This window comes from Rhinoraja longicauda, chromosome 16, assembly GCF_053455715.1.
Source record: "Rhinoraja longicauda isolate Sanriku21f chromosome 16, sRhiLon1.1, whole genome shotgun sequence".
NCBI classification, from domain to species: domain Eukaryota; kingdom Metazoa; phylum Chordata; class Chondrichthyes; order Rajiformes; family Arhynchobatidae; genus Rhinoraja; species Rhinoraja longicauda.
In genome coordinates, this window is record NC_135968.1 from 17,576,581 (window position 1) to 17,603,183 (window position 26,603).

Below are 26,603 nucleotides of genomic sequence, written 5' to 3' on the forward strand. Positions count from 1 at the left end.
GTCAACCAAACTTTATATGAGTTAGACTGGAAGGATTTGTGTAAAATCCAGCAAAAACACCTCAATAATCTTCCTTTTAGAAAACTGCCAAAATAACCATTGTGGTGCCATAACTGGATTGTGTGATGCCACGCACAAAGATGGCGTCTGAGGGGCATTCAAAAATACCCCCTGTTGAAAATTTATCTACAAAGCGTGATTTTAAGAATATGTATCTGCCTCGATAGGGGACTGATTTCATCATTTAATTTTGTATTTTCATTCTTTCTAGTTTATGTTTCAGTAATCGCCTTTGACTTTGCCCATCACAAAGATGGCGGGCTGCGGCTGCCTCCCGGTATCCAAGGCGGTTGTCAAGGGCAACGGAGCCGGCTAGCCAATGAGGGCGTGGTTTATGAGGGGGGGGGGGGGGTGCGCTGCCTGGGAAGAGGACATGTCTGACTCAGGCAGGGCCTGGGAGCTGAAAATTCCTCGATTTAAGGCTGGCGACTTAGAGCAAACACAGGCTGAGCAGCGCATCAAGGTGAGTATGCACCTAGGAATAAAACCCAGGTACTCCGCTTTTGCATCTTAAATTTTTTATTGTCTACATTTAAAATGTCAGTGGGGGGGGGGGGGGGGAGGGGGGGAAAGCCATTGAAGGTGTGCTCACCTTGTCAGGTCCAGCTGGGAAAAGACTGATGTGCTCATTAATCTTGTGCATGCATCCTTTTTATAAAGGGCCTTGCTGCTTGGCTATTGTTTCGAATGAGATGTTAAACCGGAGGGTCTGCCTGCCTTCCTTCATGATTAGAGAGTCGTACCGCACAGAAACGGGCCCTTCGGCCCGACTCGTCCATGCCGACCAAGATGCCTCTACTAGTTCCAATTCCTTGCCCCCTATTTCTCTCCCCTATGCCACATCTGGACTTGTACTTATCCTCCCCCTCCCCTTCTGCCTATATTCCATCTGCCTATCAAAACTACCTATTGCCTGTGTTCACCTATTGCCTGCCATGCTTTGTCTTATCCCTTCTCTCTTCCAGCTTTCTCCCCCCCCCCCCCCCCACACAACAATCAGCCTGAAGCGTCCTGAAGCAAACGTTACCTATCCATGTTCTCCAGGGATGCCACCTGACCTGCTGAATAACTCCAGCACTTTGTCTTCTTTTGTAAACTAACATCTGCATTTCCTTGTTTGTACCTCCTCTGGCAGTTTGTTCCATCTACCCATCACCCTCTAGAGAGAATGCGTTGCCCCTCGGGTTCCTATTAAATCTCTTCCCACTCGCCTTAAACCCATGTCCTCTGGATCGTAATTCCCCTACCCTGGGGAAAAAAACTGCATTTACCCAAACTATTACTTTCATGATTTTATTCACCTCTATTGGATCACCCCTCAGCCTCCTGTACTTCAACGAATAAAGCCCTAGCTTGCCCAATCTCTCCCTATAGCTCAGGCCCTTGAGTCCTGACAAATTCCTTGCAAATCTTATGATGTGTTTTGACTACTAACTCTGTGGCGACACAGTGACGCTGCAATAGAGTTGCTACCTCACCAGAGACCCGGGTTCAATCCTGGCTACGATCCAGAATCCTGTCTGTATGGTCTCCCTGTGACTGCATGGATTTTCTCCAGACGCTCTGGTTTCCTCCCACATTCTAATGGCGTGCAGGTTTGTAGGTTAATCAGCTTTTGTTAATTGCCCCTAGTGTGTAGGATAGACCAGGAGTACAGAGATTGCTGGTTGGCACGGACTTGGTGGGCTAAAGGGCCTGTTTCCATGCTGTATCTCTAAACTAAATTGTTCTATTTTCTTTGATGTTTCAGGGCATTTGCTGTGGCAAGGGTGTGGCATTTTATGTGTCTCAGGGACATAAGGTGCACCATGAGCAATTGTTTCTGAGCGCCTTTTACTCAGTGTTGCAGATAAAAGCTCCCTCGAGTGACTAATTGATGGAACTGCATTAGTTAATTTCATTTTATCTCTCAAATTCTGTAATATCCAATGATGCCCAGTGAGGTTCTTGAACAGATCTAAATTCTCTATTTAAACCACGTGCTCTCACTCCCCTGTCCCATTGTAAGAGTCGTTACTCTATCCCATTGGAACATCCATTGCTAACTGTGGCCTTGTTTGTGTCTTTATATTTTTGGTTCTTTTTCTTTTTGGGGCGGCACAGTGGCTCAGAGGTAGAGATGCTGCCTAGATAGCGCCAGAGACCAGGGCTCGATCCTGACTGGAGGGACTTTGTACATTCACCCTGTGACCACGTGGGTTTTCTGTGGGTTCTCCGGTTTCCTCCCACACTCCAAAGACGTAGAGGTTTGTAGGTTAATTGGCTTCGGTAAAATTATAAAACGTGACCCTAGTGTGTAGGATAGTCCTAGTGTACAGTGAATGCTGGTCGGTGCGGACTCATTGGGCCGAAGGGCCTGTTTCCATGCTGTATCTCTAAAGTCTAAGGTTCTGCCTTGCACAGCTGACTATTCATATTGCTAACTTTCTGTATGTAACCTACCCTGGTCAGGTTGTAATCAAGAGTTTATATGGAACCCCACAGTGATACTTTGAGAATGTAGGCTTGGGTTAAAAAGAACTCAACAGACCTGGTGCGTTGAAGCTGATGAGTCACAAAAGGACAAAGAGCTGGAGTATCTCAGCAGGTCAATCTATTGAACTTGAGTTTGACTTGATTTATATATAGTATATATCAAATCTGTTTGGTCAGCATGCAAAACAAAGCTCTTCACTCTACCTGGGTACACATGATAATAATTAACCTAAACATACTGATCTGCAATAATGTGGCACCACTATCACTGATCGACTCTTATCTTGGTACGAGCTCAATAGTTTCTTGAATTATAAACTCCAATGATTCCACCGGGGCAGAAGTAACCAACGACCGAATGTGAACGTGTAATAAGTTCATAAGTGATAGGAACAGAATTAGGCCATTCGGCCCATCAAGTCTACTCCACCATTCAACCATGGCTGATCTATCTTTCCCTCTTAACCCCATTCCCCTGTCTTATACCGATAACCCCTGACACCCATACTAATCAAGAATCTGTCAATCTCTGCCTTAAACATATCCATTGACTTGGCCTCCACAGCCTTCTGTGCCAATGAATTTTACAGATTTATCACCTTCTTGACCAAAGAAATTCCTCCTTATCTTCCTAAAGGAACGTCCTTTAATTCTGAGGCTATGAACTCTGGTCCTAGATTCTCCCACTAGTGGAAACATCCTCTCCACATCCACTCTAACAAGGAACTGCAATGCTGATTAATACCAAAGATAGAGACAAAGTGCTGGAGGAACTCAGTGGGTCAGGCAGCATCTCTGGTGAACATGGATAGGCGATGTTTCGGGTTGGTTTCCTTCTTCAGACCAATTGTAGGTGGGGTGAACTGGAAGCACGAAAAGACCAGGACAATTCGGGCCGGCAACAAATGACTTCAGGTAGGGAAGATAGACACAAAAAGCTGGAGTAACTCAGTGGGACAGGTAGCATCTCTGGAGAGAAGGAATGGGTGACGTTTTGGGTTGAGACCCTTCTTCAGACTGTTTAGGGATAAGGGAAACAAGATATATAGACGGTGATATGGAGAGATAAAGAACAATGAATGAAAGATATGCAAAAAAGTAACAATGATAAAGGAAACAGGCCATTGTTAGCTGTTTGTAGGGTGAAAATGAGAAGCTAGTGTAAATTGGGTGGGGGAGGGATAGAGAGAGAGAGAAGGGATACCAGGGCTACCTGAAGTGAGAGAAATCGATGTTCATACCACTGGGCTGTAAGCTGCCCAAGTGAAATATTAGATGCTGTTCCTCCAATTTGCATTTAGCCTCACTCTGACAATGGAGGAGACCAAGGACAGAAAGGTCTGTGTTGGAATGGGAAGGAGAATTAAAGTGTTCAGCAACCGGGAGATCAGGTTGGTTCACGTGGGCTGAGCGAAGGTATTCCGCGGTCTGCATTTGGTCTCGCCGATGTATAAGAGTCCACATCTTGAACAACGGATACAGTAGATGAAGTTGGAGGAGGTGCAAATGAACCTCTGTCTATCCTGAAAGGACTGTCAAAATCTCCTCGAGGTATGTCTACTTTGAAGAAGTTCTCCTCCTCTGTCCGAAAAACCCCCAGCATCTGCAGTTCCTTCTTACACATTTCGTCTGCTCGGCTGTGAAATCTCCTCAAGGTATGTCTACTTTGAAGAAGTTCTCCTCCTCTCTCTATCTTTGGTTTAAACCAGCATCTGCAGTTCCTTCCTATACACTTCAGGCAGGGAGGTTCCCAGACAGGCCAATTGTTGGCTAGGGATGGTGTGATCCTAAGTGGGAACTATGGAACTATTAACTGACTTTTTGTGGAGGAAGAGGAGCGAGAACAAGGGATGAGGAGTGTTTACAGAAGTTACCTATAATTAGAGAATTTGACGTTCATACCACCGGGTTTGAAGCTCCCAGATCAAATGTGAAACTTGGGCTCAGTTACTCGCTGGAACAACTGTGTTGTGTTTTAATTTAGTTCAGAGCATGACGCTGATCAAAGGAAGCTTCACCTATTCCAGCGGTGAGGAGTATCATGGCGAGTGGAAGGAAGGTAAGTCATTCTCTCTACACTTTGTTCCTCTGCGGCTCGCAAAGGGTGTCTCGGGTGGCGTGTCTCATTCAATTGAACTACCTGGTCAATTTAGAGATACAGGGTGGAAATGGGCCCTTCAGCCCACCGAGTCCACACTGTCCAACCGTCACCCAGTACACTCATTCTATCCTGACACTCGGGTGGCGCAGCGGTAAAGTTGCTGCCTCACAGCGCCGGAGACCCGGTTTGATACTGACTACATGTGCTGTCTGTGGAGTTGGTACGTTCTCCCTGTGACCACCTGCATTTTCTCTGGTTGCTTCAGTTTTCTCACACGCTCCGAAGACGTACAGGTTTGTAGGTTAATTGGCTTTGGTTACATTTTAAATTGACACGAATGTTTAGGATAGTGTTAGTGTACGCCCGCACCTCCAGACTCGGGAACAGCTTCATCCCCAGGGCCATGGCTGCTATGAACCGGTCCTGCTGAGCCGGATGGTCACATCACACAGTGAACCGGCACAGACCTACTTGAACTTTATACTGTCTTAAAACTGTTTCTAATTATGTTTTGCTGGGTTGTGTAAATTTATACCGATTAGCTAATTAATTTATTGCATCGTATGGAAGGCGCATTCTCAATCTTATTGTACAATGACAATAAAGATATATTGTATTGTATTGTATATTGTATTGTATTGTAGTGTGCTGGTGATCGCTGGTCGGTGTGAACTCGGTAGGCCAAAGGGCCTGTTTCCGAGCTGTATCTCTAAAGTCTAAGGACAATTCATAAGTGCCAGATACCCAGGTTTGATCCTGATCATGGTGGCTATATACGTGAAGTTTGCACATTCTCCCTGTGACCTCGTGGGTTTGCTCCGGGAGCTCCTGTTTCCTCCCATATCTCAAAGATGTGTGGCTTTCTAGGTTAATTTTCCCTCTGTAAATTATCCCGCATGTGCAGGGAGTGGATGAGAAAGTGGAGTCCCCATCATCTCAGTCCTAAGGTCATACAGCACGGAAACAGGCCCTTCGGCCCAACTTGCCCATGTAGACCATGATGCCCCATCTACACTAGTCTCACCTGCCCGCTTTTGGCCCACATCCTTCTAAACCTTTCCTATCCTGTCCAAATGTCTTTTAAATGTTGTCATCTCTCCCTGTTCCAGTAATCAATACCTCTTCCACAAGGCTATTCAAAAGGTTGCCCACTCAGGCATGCCAGTTATTGCATCAACTAGTATTACATAACATCGATTATACTTTGCACCCTCGAGTTCCGGTTCCTATCTATTGTATCCCGTCAGTGACTCAGCAGTTCCACTCTCTCTGCTGAGTCAGAACACAAAGTCCCATTCCAGACGGATGAGCACAAAATCTTGACTCGCTCTCCCAGTGCAGCACCCACGTGAATATTAGACTCTCAGCAGGCAAGGAGGCACAGAGAGATACAGTGCAGCAACAGCGAGGAAACAGGCCCTTTGGCCCACCGAGTCCGCACCGACCAACAATCCCCGCACATTAACTATCCCACACACATCAGGGACAATTTACAATTTAACCAAGCCAATTGACCTACAAACCTGTCTGTCTTTGGAGTGTGGGAGGAAACCGGAGCTCCCGGGGCAAACCCACACAAGTCACAGGAAGAACTCCGTACAGATGAGCACCAGTAGTCAGGATGGAACCCGGGTCTCTGGCACTGTAAGGCAGCAACTCTACCGTTGGACTACTGTGCCCCCCTACATCACAAAAAACAGGCCACTGACCACCACCCATCCATTTACACCAATTTGACACTAATCCCATGGTTTTATTATCTCCACCTTCTCAACTTAATTTATTTTAGAGATACAGCGTGGAAAAGGCCCTTCGGCCCATCGAGTTCACATCGACCATCGATCACCCGTTCTATAATACCCCACTTTGTCATCAACTCCCTACACACTACGGGTAGTTTACAGAGGGCAATTCACCTACAAAGCTGCATATCTTTGGGACGTAGGGGGAAACCTTGTTTACTAAGGGTGTCAAAGGTTGTGGGGAGAAGGCAGGAGAATGGGGTTGAGAGGGAAAAATAAATCGTCCATGATCGAATGGCGGAGCAGACTTGATGGGCCGAATGGCCTAATTCTGCTCCTATGTCTTGTTATCTTATGAAAACGGAGCACAGGGAGAACATGCAAACTCTGCATGCCTTTGGAGTGTGGAAGGATATCCACGCGGTCGCAGAGAGAACATGCAAACTCTGCACGCAGCTGAGGTCAGGATCCAACCTGGGTCTCTGGTGCTGCGAGGCAGTGACTCTACTAGTTGCGCCGCTGTGTCGGAAGTTCCTCGGTTGTTACAGATGTCCCGCACAGTGATTCGCAGCCTGGCGTTCTTACTGAGAAGTCATCCTGACTGTGACTTTTGTCTTTTCTCTCCGTTGCTCCAGGTCGACGACAGGGGATGGGACAGCTGAGGTTTGCAGACGGCAGCAGCTACGTGGGTCAGTTTGAAAATGGCCTGTTCAGTGGCCGCGGGACACTGGCCTTCTCGGACGGCTCGAGGTATGTCCACTTGCTGCCAATCCTGCTCCCTCGCACACTTGATTGCTGACTTCTGATAGAAACAAAAGGGATAACCTGCACTTCACACCGCCATTGTAAGATGTACCAAAGCCAATGCAGTAGAGTCATAGTCATACAGCATGGAAACAGGCCCTTCGGCCCAACTTGCTCATGCCAACCAAGAAACCCCATCTATGCTAGTCCCACCTGGACTTCATATTGCACTAAACATTATTCCCATTATCATGTATCTGTACACTATGGATGGCTTGATTGTAATCCTGTATTGTCTTTCCACTGACTGGTTAGCACACAACAAAAGCTTTTCACTGTACCTTGGTACATGTGACACTAAACCTTTCCTATCATGTACCTGTTTTAAAATGCTGCTGTTGTACCTGGCTCCTCTGGCAGCTCGTTCCATATACCCACCACCCTCTGAGTTGAAAAATTTGCCCCCCAGCTTCCTATTAAATCTTTACCCTCTCATAAACTGGTTCTTGATTCCCCTGGGTGAAAGACTCTGCTTTCACCTGATCTATTCCTCTCATGATTTTATACACCGTTTCAAGAGCACCCCTCAGCCTCCTGCGCTCCAAGGAATAACGTCCTAGCTTTCCCAACCTCTCCATATAGTTCAGACCCTTGAGTCCTGGCAACATCCTCCACTTGTGCAAAGCCTTCTGCTTGCTGAATTGTAATTTTTTTTGCACAATCCGCAGGCATTGCCACTTTCATTTTACTGCACATCATGTATGTGTATGTGACAAATAAACCTGACTTGACTTGACTTAACAGAAACAAACGGAGTGCCTTGCCTTTTAAAATGACTTTTCAAAGCCAATGTGTTACTTTCTGAAGCTTGGTTGCTGTTGTACATCAATAAACACAGGAGCTAACATAAATACAGCAAGTTCCGTCATAGCAATGTGTCAATGTCTGCGTGCGCGTGCCATCCGATGACGCGACTACTATTTGAGTATAAACAGCAGCTTGGACCTTTTGTGTTAAATGGGTTTTCATAAGTCGTAGGGACAGAATTATGGCATTCGGCCCATCAAGTCTACTTCACCTTTCAATCATGGCTGATCTGAATTTCCCTTTCAAGCCCTTTCTCCTGGCTTCTCCCCTTAACCATTGACACCCTTACTCGAGGGCGTCACGGCTTCACAGCAGGAGAGTTGCTGCCTTACAGCGCTTGCATCGCCAAAGTCCCAGGTTCGATCCTGACGACGGGTGCTGTCTGTATGAAGTTTGTATGTTCTCCCCTTGACCGTGTGAGTTTTTTCTGAGATCTTCCGTTTCCTCCCACACTCCAAAGACATACAGGTTTGTAGGTTAATGGCTTGGTATAAGTGTAAAATGTTCCTAGTGTGTGTAGGTAAGGTACTGTTAATGTGCAGGGATCACTGGTCGGTGTGGACTCGGTGGGCCGAAGGGCCTATTTCTGGGCTGTATATATTAAACTAAACTAATCAAGTACCTGTCAATCTCCACTATAAAAATGTTCCTTCTGTGCTGTAATCTCTATGGATTGGGTGATGGTTGGTGGGAGGGGAACAGGATGAGGGGACAATGGTTAATTAAAGCAAAGCTAACTGACCGTCCAACAATGTAGGAAAGAACTGCAGATGCTGGTTTAAATCGAAGGTAGACACAAAATGCTGGTGTAACTCAGCGGGTCAGGCTGCATCTCTGGAGAGAAGGAATGGGTGACGTTTCAGGTTGAGACCTTTCTTCAGGCTGAAATGTCTCGACCGAAACGTCACCCATTCCTTCTCACCAGAGATGCAGACTGACCCGCTGAGTTACTCCAGCATTTTGTGTCTACCACTTGACCGTCCAACTGCTCTCCTCCACCTTGCACACTACAACTGTTGTGGCCTACATCTGCCTTCAGGTACGAGGGGGAGTTTGTCCAGGGGAAGTTTCAAGGAGTCGGGGTCTTCAATCGATGCGACGGCATGAAGTTTGAAGGAGAGTTCAAAAATGGACGCGTAGAAGGATATGGTAAGGAGTGATCTACCTGCAAGATCCTGGGTACATTAATAAAAAAATTCACTGAGAGTCAGACTAGCCTCACTTGGCTAAACCTGTCGAAGAACATGATCTCCCAGCCCAAACTGGCTTCTGACTTGGTGCTGACACAAACCCATCCAATTCTGCCTGTTGCCATTGGAGCTTATTTTTTGTTAATTCTTGTGGTATATTGTGATTTAACAATTGAACTTTCTTAAAAAATTGTGGTGTTGTCTTTTGACCTTCAGGAGTGTAGCAGTGGCGGTGCAGTGGAGTAGTCCTTGGTGGTTTGTGGGTGGGGCAGGGGAGGTAATAAGCTTGGTTTGATAGTTGGAGTAACTCAATGGGTCAGGCAACATCCCTGGAGAACATGGATAGGTGACATTTCGGGAAGTTTGAAGAAGGGTCGTGACCTGAAGCGGTCACATATCCATGTTCTCCAGGGATGCTGTCTGACCCGCTGAGTTACTCAGGCACTTTGTGCCTTTTTTTTGTAAACCATCATCTGCAGTTCCTTGTCTCTAATATAGACAATAGGTGCAGGAGTAGGCCATTCGGCCCTTCGAGCCAGCACTGCCATTCAATGTGATCATGGCTGATCATTCTCAATCAGTACCCAGTTCCTGCCTTCTCCCCATATCCTCTGACTCCACTATCCTTGAGAGCTCTATTAGTTGTTGTGCAAAATAAAATTATTCAACCCACCCTCTAAGCTCAGCTAGAAATGGATTTGGAAGGAATGAGACTTCATGTTGGTTGGGCTTTTTCTCAATGTGTTTCCTGGTGACCCCTTCAAACCAAGACCCTAGCAGACAGGATCGTACTGATTGGTGGGGCAAGCTATAAGGGATAATTTCCTACGTTCTTATGATCTTGGGTCCTTGAGAACCAGAAAAAGAGTGAACAGATGGAGGTTAGAATAATGGTGTAAGTCAGTCTGTCGAGAAGTCACTCCCCACCTTTTTTAGTTAGTTAGTTCAATTTATTGTCGCGTGTTCCGAGGTACAGTGAAAAGCTTTTGTTGAGTGCTAACCAGTCAGCGAAAAGACAATACATGATTACAATCGAGCCGTCCACAGAGTACAAATACAGGATAAAGGGAATAACGTGAATAACGTTTTGTGCAAGATAAAGTCCGATTAAAGATAGTCCGAGGGTCTCCAATTCTTTTTAAAGATGACAAAGGTGCAATTCTCTCTCCAGCAAAGCTCGTGATGAAAGAAATAACATTGAGGGTAGAAGTCTGGCTTACTAACACGAAAATAAGTAAATGAGAATAGTATAGAAACGAGGAACTGCAGATACTGAGTTATGACTGGAGTAGCTCAGCAGGACAGGCAGCATCTATGGAGAACATGGATAGGTGACATTTCGGGTTGAGACCCTTCTTCAGACTGGAATGTCACCCATTCTTTCAGTCCTGAAACATCACCCATTCCTTCTCTCCAGAGATGCTGCCTGACCCGCTGAGTTACTCCAGCACTTTGTGTCCTTCTTTCTCCATTGTTGTACCTTAATCCTTGAAGCTGTGTGTCACTGGACTTAAGTCGGGTGTTTTTCTTTCTCCCAGGGCTGCTGATGTTTCCTGATGGGTCTCACGGTCACCCCAGGAATGAGGGCATCTTTGAGAACAACAGGCTGTCCAAGCGGGAAAAGTGTCAAGCTGTGATTCAGAGAGCGCAGGCAAGTGCGAAGACCGCACGGGGCCTCTCCCTTTAGCTGCCTCCCCACATGAAGCATCCATCTTTTATGCTTGCCGTGTCTGTGGAAGAAACCAGCAAGGCTGGGTTTGAGCTGCGAATTGTTGAATTCAATCTTGTGGTGATGCTGTGCTTTCCCCCCCCCCCCCCCCCCCTCTTTTCTTCATTCTCTATCAGTCCTACCAACTCTGGTTGGAATTGTGCAGCCAACTCAAGACTGCCCGCAGCTGGGGGCAGGTAGGACAGTCTTTGCATTTGATAGGCTCACTAACCTTGAGGTGCCAAATTAAGACCACACCTTCATTTGTCAGAAGGTCTGTAATTTAGAGATGCAGATACAGCATGGAAACGGGCCCTGAGGCCTACCAAGTCCATACCAACTCATTCACACTAGTTCTATGTTATCCCACTTTCGCATCCACTCCCTACACACTAAGGGCAATTTACAGAGGCCATTTAACCTACAGACCCATATGTCTTGGGATGTGGGAGGAAGCTGGAGAAAACCCACGTAGTCAAAGGGAGAACGTGTAAACTCCACACAGACAGCACTCGAGGTCAGTACTTTAACCCGGTCTCTGGTGCTATAAGGCAGCAACTCCACCTGCTGCGCCCTCTACTGTGCTGCCCTCTGAACTGGCGATGTTCAAACCTTGCATGGCAACACACCTGACTTGATCCTTGGAGATAGTGGTCAGGCATTGGGGAGGTGGTTACTGACACCAGGATTCTTGGCCTTTGACCTGCTCTTAAATCCATACAAAACATCGTGGGAGAATGTCCATAAGTCATAGGAGCAGAATTAACCCATTCGGCCCTTCGAGTCTACTCTGCCATTGAATCATGGCTTATCTATTTTTCCTTCTCAACCCCATTCTTCTCCCTGTAACCTTTGACACCCTCATTAAACAAGAACCTGTCAATCTCCACTTTAAAAATACCCCAATGACTTGGCCTCCACCGCTATCTGTGGCAATGAATTCCACAGATTCACCACCCTCTGACGAAATAAATTCTTCCTCATCTCCTTTTCTAAAGGTACGTCCTGTACTTTTAGAAAGGAGAGGAGGAAAACAATGTCTCCCCAGATTCTTTCTGCCAACTTGCAGAACACTATACCTCTTTTGTTGAGCGGCCCACTCTATCAAGGCCTTGCAGTATTTTGTACACCTCAACATGACGGGATTCTCGACCTGCATTGATCCAGTAAAAGATTGGTGCTTGCAGCTTAGTTTTTATTTAAGATTTATCCATTAGACAGCGACACTAGGGCAGATCTTTCCAGTGTGTGGCTTCTCAAGTACCAAACCAGATAACCCTCGCAATAAGAAATGTAGAACAAAGTCCTGGGCTTGGTAGGAAGTATGTCTCAGAGTTGCCAACTACCAAATATATCTTGTCCAATCTCACTCATTAATCTCTCCTTCTGAAGCTTTGGCCTCAGAGTTATAGAGCTACACAGCACCAAAATGGGTCCTTCGACCAAGTTGGCATACAGGACCCGTCCCATTTGGCCCATCGCATTTTAGACCTCCTATCCAGTCAGTCTGACGAAGAGTCCCGACCAGAAACCTCACCTGTCCATCTTCTCCAGAGATGCTGCCTGACCCGCTGAGCTACTCCAGCACTTTGTGTTGCTTTCCTAGGTTAACACAACATACAACAGTACAGCACAGAAACAAGCCCGTCGGCTCACAACATGTGCTGAACAGACAGCATTGCCTTTATTTCTCATGTCCAACCCTCCCACCCCACCGCTCCATATTTGAATTGTTATTCATGAAGTCCAATGCATCCAGTCCATTCCTCTCTTTCTTATCTGTCCCACTCTGAAACCTCTGGTGGGAAGTGGGTGAGGATTCCAATCACACCACTCATGACATTATGACTCCGTTACAGATCAGTTTCTCTCCACGTCGGAGCCAGAACAACCTGCCCGCCATCCCTCCTCAATGTCAGATCATGTTGCCCTTTGGGTCAATTGATTCACCGGTTATCATGTATTATCTCAGTGTTGGAACGCTTGCCAAGAACCAAATGAGTGTTTGGTACGACTTGCTGAAATTGGTTGAGAGCTCGACCCAGCACGGTGTAAAATCAAAGGTTAGCCTGTGTTCCGTGCGAGTATGCGTTTTATTATGTTGCAGTATTTGAGCAGTCCCATGAAGCTGCTGGCTTTAGAGCAAACCTGAGAAGTATTTCCATTAAAACATGCAGTATTGACAAACCAGAATCTCACTGGGAGTTTACCTGGACACTGAGATCGCATTCCCCCCACCCCCCTCCCTTCCCCTGAGAAGTGTGTTGTTAGTTTATTCTCCAAGGAGTAGACTTGATGGGCCGAATGGCATAATTCTGCTCCTATCACTTATGACCTTATGACCCGGTGTGAATTCACCCACCACAGGAACCCAGGAGACATCGCCTTAAGTATGAGTGAACAGTCAGAACTTTTTTTAAAAATGGCACCAAAATATGGAGATGGGTGCAAGAATTTCTGTGTAGTGCATATGTGACAATAAAGAACCATTGATAAATCCTGCGCTACCATTACCCCTTCCCTCTCCAGGCCATTCACACTCCCACGTTCCAAGTGGAGAATGATTTTTGAAATTTAACTTGCATTTTAAGTGTTTTTGATCTGAGGAGTTCTTGAGGATTTTCTTGAGGAAATCTGAGGATTTTGATCGTACACAATGGGCGGGTCTAGGTTAAATTCGGGCCAGTCCGGGTAAGGTAATTCCATTCCTGAAGCCACCTGATTGATTTTCACGACAATCTTGTGGCTTCCATTGCAGGGACTTTTGTTATCAGATTGAATCGTTTGTAGTTATATTCAGCAGCTACTGTGGTGGGATTCAAACTATTGCCGTCAGACCAGTAGCTCAGGCCTCTGGGTGCTGGTTTACCAGATAACTTGACATTCCTATCACAAAAATACTCTTCCGTTTGAGTGTGGGGAAAAAAAGACACATTGCTAGAGTAACTCAGTAGGTGAGGCAGCATTTCTGGAGAACATAGGTGATGCTTTGGGTCAGGACCCTTCTTCAGACTGATCATGGTGGGTGGATGGGGGGGCAATGAAAGCCCCTCCCCCCTGTCAATCAGTCTGAAGAAGGGTCCGAACCCAAAATGCAACCCATCCACGTTTCCCACAGATGCTGCCTGACCTGCTGACTTACTCCAGCATTTTTGTTTCTGCAGTTCCTTGTTTCTCCTAAACCATATGATCGGTCTGGGAGTGGGTGTGATTTGGGGGAGGGGGAAGATTTTGGTGGTGGCTTAATTTTAAAAGGGAGTCTGATGCCTTAACTGTGGGAATACCAATTGATGTGGGGTATGTGATAATGAGAGACAATTGGGAAAGCATCTTCTGTCGAATGTAAACCAGTCAGTGGCAGCTTTTTGAAGCGGGCTTCTTTTAATTGTGAATTTTATAAAGTCTGAAATTTGCAAAGTGCTTAATTTCAAGTAATGTTGTTTTGCTGCTGCTGTTTTTTGTGCCTTTTTGTTTTGCCTTTCGATGCAGTGAAGTGTAAAACCTGTGGCTGAATGTGTTAGAATAGGAACATTTCTCCCAATCTGTTTGGATGTGAACGCAGTGTAGATGAGGTGGAATGGGACATTTCGGACCTTGGGTTCCTGAAATTCTACACTGGGATTTCTTCACCTCTTCTCTGGGTGTGTTGTTTGTTCATTAGCAGAGATTTATAGGTGTGTTTGGTCAAAAGCTCCACTATCATTGTATCACGGGGCTATCAGAATGGTGGAAGATTCCTTCATGGTAGTCCTATGAATGATATATTAATGTATTGAAAAATATTGCCAGTGGGTGGTAGCTCAGATCACCATCCGAATCTTGCTGGCAGAATGAGACTTGAATTCTGTCCATACATTTGTTGTATGTCTTTCTATTCCGGTTGGCAGATCTGTTGTATTTGATCTGCTGGCCTCAGTTAGTCCAGTCTTGGGGGTTCTGAGATTGCCTACTATACTGTTTTCTTTGTAATATAGTTTTTAACCCCTTATCCATTTTTCCTTTCTCTACCAGATTTACCTGTGACTCTCTCACCACGTTCCAATATTGCACAAAGTGCTGGAGTAACTCAGTGGATCAAGCAGCATCTCTGGAGGATATTGATAGGTGACGTTCCAGGTCAGGACCCTTGTTCTTCGAGACTGAGGATATCAAAACTGGAAGAAGGGCCCTGAACCAAAACATCGCCTATCCATGTCCTCCAGAGATGCCGCCTGACCTGCTGAGTTACTCCAGCACTTTGTGTTTTGCACAAGTTATCAACATTTCCTGTCTCTTGTATCACTGCACTCCACTAACCTGACTTCAATTTTCTTTCCATTTTCATTGGGTGTGTGTGCGTGTGTATATCTCTGCCTCTTCACTCATTCTTTCACTTTCTCTCACACACATTCTTGCTCTCTCCATTTTCATTCATTTCTGTACCATTCATTTAATTTGGGTATCTTGGCCTTTCTTCACCTTAACTTTCCTATCCTTTCTTCACCTTGTCTTTCTCTGAGTTGGAGGAACCCCACAAGTATAATTGCGTTGCTGCTGTAATCTATAACAGCTACACTAACCTGGTTGATTTGTAATTTTTAGCCATTGTTCTAAAAGGGCTGGATTCCTTTTAATGTTTGCAAGTGCTGCTTCAGTCCCGTGTTCCAGCGTGATGTAAAGCAGGCAGGGAAACTCATTAACCATGACTACCAAACTTAATCAAGCTAATACAGAATGTCAGTCAAGGTGAAACATGGTGCTTTCCAATTACTTGACTATTTATTTTTACGCCTTCAGTATCGGTGAAGAATTGTGTATTTTCTTGCACATTTAACGAATAAGGGACAATAATCTCCTGGAATTGTATTAATGTCACATTCTTACATGGGCTGCCTTTTTATTAAAGTCTTATTTTTCAAGTGCGATTAAATATTTGTTGTGATTACAAACTGGTTTGTTCAAATAATGCAATAAATGTGGGCTCTATTAATGACTTTTCTATCTTTTGCCACTCTTTTCTGTGTACAAACTCTATCCTTCAGCGAGTCAGAGGTGCTGATATAAATTGTTTACAATGGGATGAATCCACTAAAGGGATTATCGCTGAACTTGCTCCCCATTCTTGCCATCAACCGATCAGTGGGTTAGAATGGAATAAAGCTCCCTGTACACTTCCTCCATTTAACTTGTTTGAATCTTCAGGAATTCTTGCAAATAAGCATAACATTACCACTGACCAGCGATCACCCCGTACACTAGCACCATCCTACGCACTAGGGACAATTTATAATTTTACCGAAGTCAATTAAGCTACAAACCTGCACGTCTTTGGAGTGCGGGAGGAAACCGGAGCACCAGGTGAAAACCCACATGGGAGAACGTGCAAACTCCGTACAGACAGCACCCGTGGTCAGGATCGAACCCGAGTCTCTGGTGCTGTGAGGCAGCAACTCTGCGACTGTGCCGCCCTAAATGTTCCTGCGCTGTACTGTTTTATTTTGATGGTGGAAATAATAAGCAATTAAACTAACTGCAATGTGGTAATTCTCCACTTTGCAGACAAAGTATAGGGTTGGTAGGAGCAATGGTTTAGGGAGTTGAGGGGAGATGAAGTGTACTTGATTAAGGAATTAGTAAATTGATGTTTTCAAGTAAACTGGAAGCATAATTCTTGGTGAATCCCAAGATTGCAGAGTGCGTCGGTGGGCAAGGTTACAGCCAGCCGTTGGATGTGAAGTCATTCTGTAACTCCCTCCTCTCCTCTTCCGTTAGGGGTAAGAGCGGAGTACGGCAGGAGCCTCCGTAATATCCAAACCATTCCATCGCTTCCTTCAGGGCCGCGATGCCAAACTTGTGTGTAATCTGTGGGAAATAATCTCTATTAGATCACGTCTTAGACCCGGGTGATGAAATGTAAACCGAAGTTGTTGGATTGATGATCGGGTCTGAAGAAGGGTTTCGACCCAAAACCCGACCTATTCCTGTTTTCCCCCAGAGATGCTGCCTGACCCACTGAGTTACTCCAGCATTTTGTGCCTATCTTCGGATATATATTTGATGTCTTTTGTTTATTTTTAGTTTAATTTAGAAGTACAGCAAGGAAACAGGCCCTTGGGGTGGTACAGCGGTAGAGTTGCTGCCATACAGACAGCACCAGAGACGCAGATTCAGTCCTGACTATGGGTGCTGTCTGTAAGGTTTGTACGTTCTCCTTGTGTCTGCATGGACTTCCTCTAGATTCCTCCCACACTCCAAAGAAGTGCAGGTTTGTAGATTAATTGGCTTCGGTAAAATGGTAAATTGTCCCTTGTGTAGGACAGGGCTAGAGTACCAGGTGCTCGCAGGTGAGTGTTGCCTCTATGTTATCACAGAAGCTCCAAAAGACTCCACGCCGACCATCGATCACCTGTTCACACTAGTTCTATGTTATCCCACTCTTGCATCCACTCCCAACACACTAGGAACAATTTACAGAGGGCCAATTAACCTACAAACCTGCACATCTTTGGGGTGTGGGAGGAAACCAGAGCACCCGGAAGAGACCCACGCAGTCACAGGGAGAACATGCAAACTCCACACAGACAGCACCCGAGGTCAGGATTGCACCTGGGTCTCGAGCTGTGAGCCAGCAGTTGCTCCACTGTGCCATGAATGTGGCTGAACACTGGAATAGATGGTGTGAGCTGTACTAACCGCTGCGTTTGGCTCGATCAGCCTGTACTGAAGTTCCTGAGCATCCTTCCACTGTCCAGTCAGGCAAAGCTGTTCCAGATTGCACAGCGGCTGTCCGAGAACATTAGCCAAAGCGCACACCCCACCCACAGCACCTGCAACGATAAAAATAAGTTAGAACGGCAGGAAAATCAGTGATTGAGTGAAAGATACAGCAGGAAAAAACAGGCCCTTCAGCCCACGTCGATCATCGATCACCCATTCACACTTGTTCTATGTTATCCCACTGCCGCATCCACTCACTAGGGGCAATTTACAGATGGCCAAATAACCTACAAAGCCGCACATCTTTGGGATGTGGGAGGAAACCAGAGCGCCCAGAGGAAACCCACGCGGTCACAGGGAGAACGTGCAAACTCCACACAGACAGCACCCGAGGTCAGGCACGAACCCGGGTTTCTGGCGCTGTGAGGCACCAAATCTACCGCTGCGCCACTCTACTGTAAATGGAGAACAAATTACATTGGTCCTAGGATTCTTACATATTTAATTACTTTTGAAATAAATGTGATTTTGACTTTAGAGATAGAGTGGAAACAGGCTCTTCGGCTCACCAAGGCTGCACCGACCAGCAATCATCCCGTACACTAGCACTATCCTACACACTCGGGACAATTTGCAGAAGCCAATTAACCTACAAACCTGTACGACTTTGAAGCGTGGGCTTGTATACACTGGAATTTAGAAGGATGAGGGGGGATCTTATTGAAACATATAAGATAATTAGGGGATTGGACACATTAGAGGCATGATTGAGAGTGATCAGCCATGATCGCATTGAATGGCGGTGCTGGCTCGAAGGGCTGAATGGCCTACTCCTGCACCTATTGTCTATTGTCTATTGAGAGCAAACCTGAGCACCCGGAGAAACCCCACGCGGTCACAGGGAGAACATACAAACTCCGTACAGACAGCACCCATAGTCTGGATCAAACCCGGGTCTATTGACGTTGTAAGGCAGCAACTCTCCAGCTACAGCTACACTGTGCCGCCCTTAATTTGTGGACTGGTTCTTACATAAACCATATTGTAGCAGGCACGAGTTTTTTTTTTGCTCCTCTGATCTACCCATTCCCCTACTCACCTATTGAGTAAGCAGCGAGGAGATATCCAGCAGATCCAGCCAGCAACTGGAAATCCTGCTTCCGAGTTTTGTGAACAATCAGTGCCATTCTTGTAATCTTGAAGAAAGGGTAAGAGTTTACAGGGGAACAGGAACAAAGCAAATGCCCGAGAGTGGTGGACTTTGCCTTGCCCATCACAGGTACTACTGACCTGCCTGCCATCGAAGGGATCTACAGGAACCATAGAGTCACACAGTGTAAAAAACAGGCCCAACTTGCCCACTCCAACCAACATGCCCCATCTACACTAGTCCCACCGGCCTGCGTTTGCCCCATATCCTTCTAAACCTATCCTATCCATGGGCCTGTCTAAATGTTTTTAAATGTCATAATAGTAACTGCCTCGACTACCTACCATCCTTTGTGTAAAAAAAAAAAGTTGCCACTCATGTTCCTATTAAATCCCGACCCAAATGTCACCGTGTTTCTTCACTTCAGGTCGTGACTCTTCTTCAATCGCCTTGCTATTGACATCTTCACCTGCACCCAGATACAGTGGAAAAGCTTTGTGGGTGTAAAGAAATGCAGATGCTGGTTTACAAAATAAAAAGCGCAAAGTGCTGGGGTAACTCAGCGGATCAGGCAGCATCTGTGGAGAAAAGGAATAGGTGATGTTTTGGGTCGGAACTCTTCTTCAGATCTGAAGATGGGTCTCAACTCGAAACGTCACCTATTTCTTTCCTATAGAGATGCTGCCTGACTCGTTGAGTTACTCCAGCATTTTTTGTCAAAAATTCTGGGAAAACATGGACAGGTGATGTTTCAGGTCAGACCCTGCACGGGGGAATTGATGGGTCCCAACTCATAACGTCAGCTATCCACGTTTTCCACAGATGCTGCCTGAGTTACTCCAGCACTTTGTGTCTTTTTTTAGTGAAATGGGTTTGCTCTGCATGCAATCGGGACAAATCATGCCAGACACAAGTGCAACAGACAGTGCAAAAGAGAGTATGAACCGAGCTTTTACGCAAATAGATAGAAATACAGGTGGGATCAAATACAGCATCTACAAGTTTCACGCTGCTTCGGCAAAGCCGCCAGCATAATCAAGGGCCAGTCTCACCTCGGTCACTCCCTCTTCTCCCCTCTCCCATCAGGCAAGAGGTACAGAAGTGTTGAAATGCAGACCTCCAGATTCAGGGACAGTTTCTTCCCAGGCAACTGAAGCATCCTATCAACAACTCGTGAGCGGTCCTGACCTCCCATCTACCTCATTGGAGACCCTCAGGCTATCTCCAATTGGATTTTACCTTGCACTAAATGTTATTTCCTTTACTCTGTATCTGTACACTGTGGACTACTTGATTGTTACCATGTACAGTCTATCTCCTGACTAGATAGCACACAACAAAAATGCTTTTCGCTGTACCTCGCTCGGTACACGTGACAATAATAAAGTAATGTCGGCTCAAGGGTTGGGCCAGGAGTGAAGAGTCAACTTCATAGCTAAAGGTCAGAGAGACAGTGGACACTTACGTCTTTCCCGCTGTCCTTCAGGCCGACGATGTTTGGGTGTTCTGCCAGAGTGACGATGGCATCCACTGGCAGCTCCAGAGCCGTGTTGCCTGGGACACTGTACAGCACAATCGGCACAGGCGAGGCATCCGCCACCTACATTTCAATAAACAAAATCGCCAGCCATTGAGCTCAATTAACCGACAAACCCGCACGTCTTTGGGATGTGGGAGGAAACCGGAGCACACTGGAGGAAACCCACGTGGTCACAGGCAGCACGTGCAAACTCCGCACACACAAACTCAGACAACACCCGAGGACAGGATCGAACCTGGGTCTCTGGTGCTGTGAGGCAGCGGCTCCACCCGCTGGGGTAGGAAGCCCCAAGAGCAGCAATGAACTGAGATACATCTCTGCCTGGACTGAGAGTCCAGGTTCAGGAGCGGCTTCTTCCCTTCGGTCATCAGACCATTAAACACTTCAACCCCCAAATAAGCTGCAAACTATATAGACTTGGGGCATTGGCTTTGTCTATTTGCACTATTATTGTTTGTTTTTATGTGTATATATATATGTATATAAAATATTCACATGCACACACACACACACACATATATATATATATATATATATATATATACATACACATGTACACGTGTGTATATATATATATACACACATACATATATGCAAATATACACACATATTTTGTTTATTAGATGTATTTATATATTATATCATATCATTTATACACTCAGAGAGTTGTGAATCTGTGGAATTCTCTGCCTCAGAAGGCAGTGGAGGCCAATTCTCTGGATGCTTTCAAGAGAGAGTTAGATAGAGCTCTTAAAGATCGCGGAGTCAAGGGATATGGGGAGAAGGCAGGAACCGGGTACCGATTGTGGATGATCAGCCATGATCACAGTGAATGGCGGTGCTGGCTCGTAAGGCCGATTGGCCTACTCCTGCATCTATTGTCTGTTGTCTATTATTATTATATATATCCAACTAGTTTTCCTGTCCTGAATAATTTTACTGTTTATATGCCTCGTTGTCACCTTCCCCTCAGCTATCAATGATCCATTGTAAAATTTCTTGATCATCGCCAATTCTCTTTTTAGATTTTTTTAGAGATACAGCGCAGAAACAGGCCCTTCGGCCCACTGGGTCCGCGCCGCCCAGCGATCCCCGCACACTAACACTATCCTACACCCACTAGGGACAATTTTTACATTTGCCCAGCCAATTAACCTACAAACCTGTACGTCTTTGGAGTGTGGGAGGAAACCGAAGATCTCGGAGAAAACCCACGCAGGTCACGGGGAGAACGTTCAAACTCCGTACAGATGGCGCCCGTAGTCAGGATCGAAACTGAGTCTCCGGCGCTGCACTCTTCCGCTGCGCCACCGTGCCCTTCCATATCTCTAGTTTCTCTCTCCCCTGACTCTCAGTCTGAGGAAGAGTCTCGAACCCGAAACGCCACCCACTCCTTCTCTCCAGAGATGCTGCCTGTCCCGCTGAGTTACTCCAGCCTTTTGTGTCAATCTTTGGTGTAAACCAGCATCTGCAGTTCCTTCCTGCGTCAGTTATTACATTGTTTACAGGGTAAACTGTGTTGCTGCAGGAAAGAATGTCATTGCTCTGCCTGGGACACAAGGCGATAAAACCCCCTTGCCTCTCGTGTGCTTACCCGCGTGTAGTGGTGGATGAAGGCAGCGCTGTTCATGCGGCCCCTGTAGTAACACGGAGTGATGACCAGCACAGCACTCGTGCCTGCATCCGCCATCCTCTGTGTCATCGTCACAGTGGCCTCCGTGGCTATAGGGAAAGGAAGCAAGGTGGTTCCTCAACTGGGGCAGGAAGCTCATATTCTTCAACAAAGGCCAAGAGTTCTTTCTCAGAGAGCTCTAATAAGAACCAGAAACAACTTGCTCAACCTAACAACTCTTCCCCCCCACCCCGAAGATAGATACCAAGTGCTGGAGTAACTCAGCGGGTCAGGCAGCATCTCGGAAGAAAAAGGACGCGTGACGTTTCGGGTTGGGACACTTCTTCAGACCGAGTCCGTGCTTCAGATTGAGTCTGCAGAAGGGTCCTGACCTGAAATGTCACCCATTTTCCCTTCTCCAGAGATGCTGCCTGACCCATTGAGTTACTCCAGCACTTTGTGTCTTTCTTCAGTATAAACCAGCATCTGCAATTCCTTTCGACATAACCTCACCCCCCCCCTTCCCCCATCATCTCTCTCACCCCCCATCCCCAAGCCTAGTCATCCTTCTAATTCCACTGTTCGCATCCTTGTCTCCCTGACCCAGCCAGCAATGGGCCATTATGGACTCCACCCTTCCTGAGGTGATCTGTTACAAGCTGTGTACTGTTCTGGCCTCTCGTTCAGTCTGACGAAGGGTTCCGACCAGAAAGGTCACCTATTCCTTTTCCCCCGAGATGCTCCCTGACCCGCTGAGTTACTCCAGCATTTTGTGTCTATCCACCAACTTTTACAGTTGTACACACCATTGGTGTGACCACATTTAGAGTACTTTCAGTTTTGGTCACCATGTTATCGGGAGAATATTGTCAAGCTGGAAAGGTTGCAGAGAAGATCAACGAGAATGTTGCCAGGCCCTGTAGCCTGAACTAAAGGGAGAGGTTGGGCAGGCTAGGACTTTATTCCTTGGAGTGCAGGAGGCTCAGGGATAATCTTATAGACATGTATATAATCAGGAGAGGAATAGATAGGGTGAATGCAGAGTCTTTTACCCAGGGTAGGGGAATCAAGAACCAGAGGACATAGGTTTACGGGTGATTGGGAAAAAAAATTAATAGGAACATGAGGGGCAACTCTTTTACACAGAGGCTGGTGGGTGTATGGAAAGTGCTGCCAGAGAAGGTAGTTGAGGCAGGTAATACCACAACGTTTAAGAAACATTTGGACAGGTACATGGATAGGACAGGTTTAGGGGGATATGGGCCAAATGCAGGCAGGTGGAACTAGTGTAGATGGGGCATGTCGGTCGGCTTGGGCAAGTTGGGCCAAAGTTGAGGCGGAGGAGGCGGTTGAGACAGAGGAGGTGGTTGAGGCAGAGGAGCCAGTTGAGGCAGGTATAACAACAGTTAAGACATTTGGTCAGGTGCATGGGTAGGAAAGGTTTAGAGGGATATGGGCAAATGGGAGTAGCTTGGATGGGGCATCTTGGTTGGCAGGGATGAGTTGGGCCGAAGGGCCTGTTTGCGAGTAGTACGACTATGGGCAGGAGGTGAGCACTTACACAAAAGGAGGGAAGATAATACATTGTTGTCTTCCCTCACAGTGCGTTGTGGTGGATGCTAATGTTAATTTTTATGTAGTTGTGTGTCTTGTTGCTTTTTTGGTATGACTGTGTGGCAAATCAAATTCCTTGTATGTTTTTACATACTTGGCTAATAAATGAACGACAATCACAACTATTAGCTGGCCTGTCTCTCTCAGACCCTGGCCCAGTTGGGATCGTTGTCAGTTCACCTCCCCACTACTGTTCATCCACAGATTCTACTCACATTCACATCCCGATCCGGCCACCAGAAGCATCTCCTGAGGAAGCATCTGCCTCACCCTGCGGACAACCTCGACCCGCTCCTGGTCACTCAGGTAGACAAATTCCCCATTGGAGCCCTGCACAACCAGCCCTGCAGGCAGAGAGAGAGAGAGAGAGAGAGAGAGAGAGAGAGAGAGAGAGAGAGAGAGAGAGGGGGGACTCGCGTTCAGTTGGTGCCTCTCCGACGGTGGGATATGCCAGGGAACTTCACCTGTAAGGAAGCAGGTGTGCAGTGCAGCCAATGTGGGAAGCAAGCCAACTTAGTTTGGAGATACAGCACACAGACAGGCCTTTCAGCCAACGAGTCCACACCAACCAGCGATCCCCGCACACTAACACTATTACACACACACTAGGGAAAATGTATTTTATTTTTAATCAAAGCCAATCAACCTGCAAACCCGCACGTCTTTGGAGCGTGGGAGGAAACCAGAGCACCCGGAGTAAACCTACACGGTCACAGGGAGAACGTACAAACTCCATACAGCCTGCACCCGAAGTCAGGACCAAACCAGGGTCATAGACCTAGGTGATCAATGGTCGGTGCAGATGGTTTATACTCTGTATCTCGAAAGTAAACTAATCTTTAAGTTTTGGCCATCTCACCCGTTAACCCACAGGTTAGATCATAGGTGGAGTACAGTCCTGAGTTACAGTCTGAAGAATGGTCTCGATCTGAAACGTCGCCCATTCCTTCTCCCCTGAGATGCTGCCTGTCCCGCTAAGTTGCTCCAACATTTTGTGTCTATCCTGAGTTACACACACTGGACTTAAACGGAATCCTTTACATTTGGTAGACCGGCGAGTTGGATGGAAATAGACTTGCTGGCTGCTGCAGTTGCTAGTTTCCTGAAGGGATTAGGGGTGGAATGCGGGGAAAATGGGACTAGCCTCTATGGAGAATCTTGGCCGGCAGGGACGGGTTGGGGTGAAGGGCCTGTTTCCGTGCCGTAGGTAGGACACTGTAACTACAAGAGATGTCAGGAAAGGGTGGGTCGTCCAGTCCAATATGCGTGTAAATGTTTACAGAGAGAGCGAAGCCAAGGACCTGACCCACAACCCATTAATGTGTAACAGGAAAGCATTAGGGGCGTCCAGGTGCCCTCTCTGGCCGGGCACATTGGCTATAGCTCTGTCCGCCTCATCTGGATACACCGGGTTATATTGTTGGGTCAATAGACAATAGGTGCAGGAGGAGGCCATTCGGCCCTTCGAGCCAGCACCACCATTCAATGTGATCATGGCTGATCATTCTCAATCAGTACCCCGTTCCTGCCTTCTCCCCATACCCCCTGACTTCGCTATCCTGAAGTGCCCTATTTAGCTCTCTCTAGAATGCATTCAGAGAATTGGTCTCCAATGCCTTCTGAGGCAGTGAATTCCACAGATTTACAACTCTCTGACTGAAAAAGTATTTCCTCATCTCCATTCTAAATGGTCTACCCCTTATTCTTAAACTGTGGCCCCTGGTTCTGGTCTCCCCCAACATTGGGAACATGTTTCCTGCCTCTAACGTGTCCAACCCCTTAATAATCTTATATGTTTCAATAAGATCCCCTCTCATCCTTCTAAATTCCAGTGTATACAAGCCTAGTCGCTCCAGTCTTTCAACATATGACAGTCCCGCCATTCCGGGAATTAACCTAGTAAACCTACGCTGCACGCCCTCAATAGCAAGAATATCCTTCCTCAAATTTGGAGACCAAAACTGCACACAGTACTCCAGTTGCGGTCTCACTAGGGCCCTGTACAACTGCAGAAGGACCTCTTTGCTCCTATACTCAACTCCTCTTGTTATGAAGGCCAATATTCCATTGGCTTTCTTCACTGCCTGCTGTACCTGCATGCTTCCTTTCAGTGACTGATGCACTAGGACACCCAAACCTCGTTGTACGTCCCCTTTTCCTAACTTGACACCATTCAGATAATAATCTGCCTTCTTATTCTTACCACCAAAGTGGATAACCTCACACTTATCCACATTAAACTGCATCTGCCATGCACCCGCCCACTCACACAACCTGTCTAAGTCACCCTGCAACCTCATAGTATCTTCCTCACAGTTCACACTACCGCCCAGCTTTGTATCATCTGCAAATTTGCTAATGGTACTTTTAATCCCATCATCACATTTTACTTTAGAAAAACGGCACCGAAACAGGCACTTCAGCCCATTGAGTGCACTGACCATCGATCACCCTAGAGATAGTACACTAGCACTATCCTACACGCGAGGGACAATTCCACCAAAGCCAATTAACCTGCAAACATGCACGTCTTTGGGATATCATATCATATCATATCATATATATACAGCCCGAAACAGGCCTTTTCGGCCCACCAAGTCCGTGCCGCCCAGCGATCCCCGCACATTAACACTACCCTACACCCACTAGGGACAATTTTTTACATTTACCCAGCCAATTAACCTACATACCTGTACGTCTTTGGAGTGTGGGAGGAAACCGGGGCACCCGTAGAAAACCCACGCGGTCACTGGGAGAAGGTACAAACTCGGTGCAGACAGCACCCGTGGTCAGGATCACGGGCTGCGCCACTAAAATAAGCACACAAGGTACCTCTAAAGGGGACCTGGCTCCACTTGTGAACGTTGCTCTCCAGTTTCTGATAATCCACCTCGCCCCCCGGGTTGAATGGGGTGGTAATAGGGGGGTAAATCCCAGTCAGGTCCAGTCTGCAGCCAGAGCTGATGGCCCTGCTCTCCTTCATGCCCGACGCCGACACCCACCGCCCCAAGCATTTCCATGGGACAAGTTTCCCCCAGAACATGGTCCCAGACCCTCGCCTGGTCTGGTCTGGTCTGGTCTCTCTTGCACAACCTCCACTACCT

General features: G+C 46.7%; 2 protein-coding genes across 2 annotated transcripts; one reads left to right on the forward strand and one right to left on the reverse strand.

The window, feature by feature from the left end:
- Positions 1 to 405: 405 nt before the first annotated feature.
- morn4 (MORN repeat containing 4) lies at positions 406 to 15,867 on the forward strand. The gene is made up of 5 exons (XM_078413313.1): positions 406 to 523; positions 4,520 to 4,594; positions 7,014 to 7,128; positions 9,029 to 9,138; positions 10,718 to 15,867. The coding sequence occupies exons 2-5, from the start codon at positions 4,528 to 4,530 to the stop codon at positions 10,864 to 10,866; spliced, it is 441 nt and encodes a 146-aa protein (XP_078269439.1). The 5' UTR covers positions 406 to 523; positions 4,520 to 4,527; the 3' UTR covers positions 10,867 to 15,867.
- hoga1 (4-hydroxy-2-oxoglutarate aldolase 1) lies at positions 15,630 to 26,603 on the reverse strand. The gene is made up of 7 exons (XM_078413312.1): positions 26,332 to 26,603; positions 23,715 to 23,843; positions 21,868 to 21,995; positions 20,199 to 20,333; positions 18,683 to 18,779; positions 17,560 to 17,693; positions 15,630 to 16,728 (listed from the first exon to the last, which is right to left on the reverse strand). The coding sequence occupies exons 1-7, from the start codon at positions 26,540 to 26,542 to the stop codon at positions 16,579 to 16,581; spliced, it is 984 nt and encodes a 327-aa protein (XP_078269438.1). The 5' UTR covers positions 26,543 to 26,603; the 3' UTR covers positions 15,630 to 16,578.

Coding starts and splice junctions, on each gene's coding strand:
- morn4 (XM_078413313.1), top strand. CDS start 4,528: ATGACGCTGATCAAAGGAAGCTTCACCTATTCCAGCGGTGAGGAGTAT. Junction 4,595..7,013: donor TCATGGCGAGTGGAAGGAAG/GTAAGTCATTCT, acceptor CCGTTGCTCCAG/GTCGACGACAGGGGATGGGA. Junction 9,139..10,717: donor TGGACGCGTAGAAGGATATG/GTAAGGAGTGAT, acceptor TCTTTCTCCCAG/GGCTGCTGATGTTTCCTGAT.
- hoga1 (XM_078413312.1), bottom strand. CDS start 26,542: ATGTTCTGGGGGAAACTTGTCCCATGGAAATGCTTGGGGCGGTGGGTG. Junction 21,996..23,714: donor GGCCGGATCGGGATGTGAAT/GTGAGTAGAATC, acceptor CTTTCCCTATAG/CCACGGAGGCCACTGTGACG. Junction 18,780..20,198: donor TGAAGGACAGCGGGAAAGAC/GTAAGTGTCCAC, acceptor CCTTTCTTCAAG/ATTACAAGAATGGCACTGAT.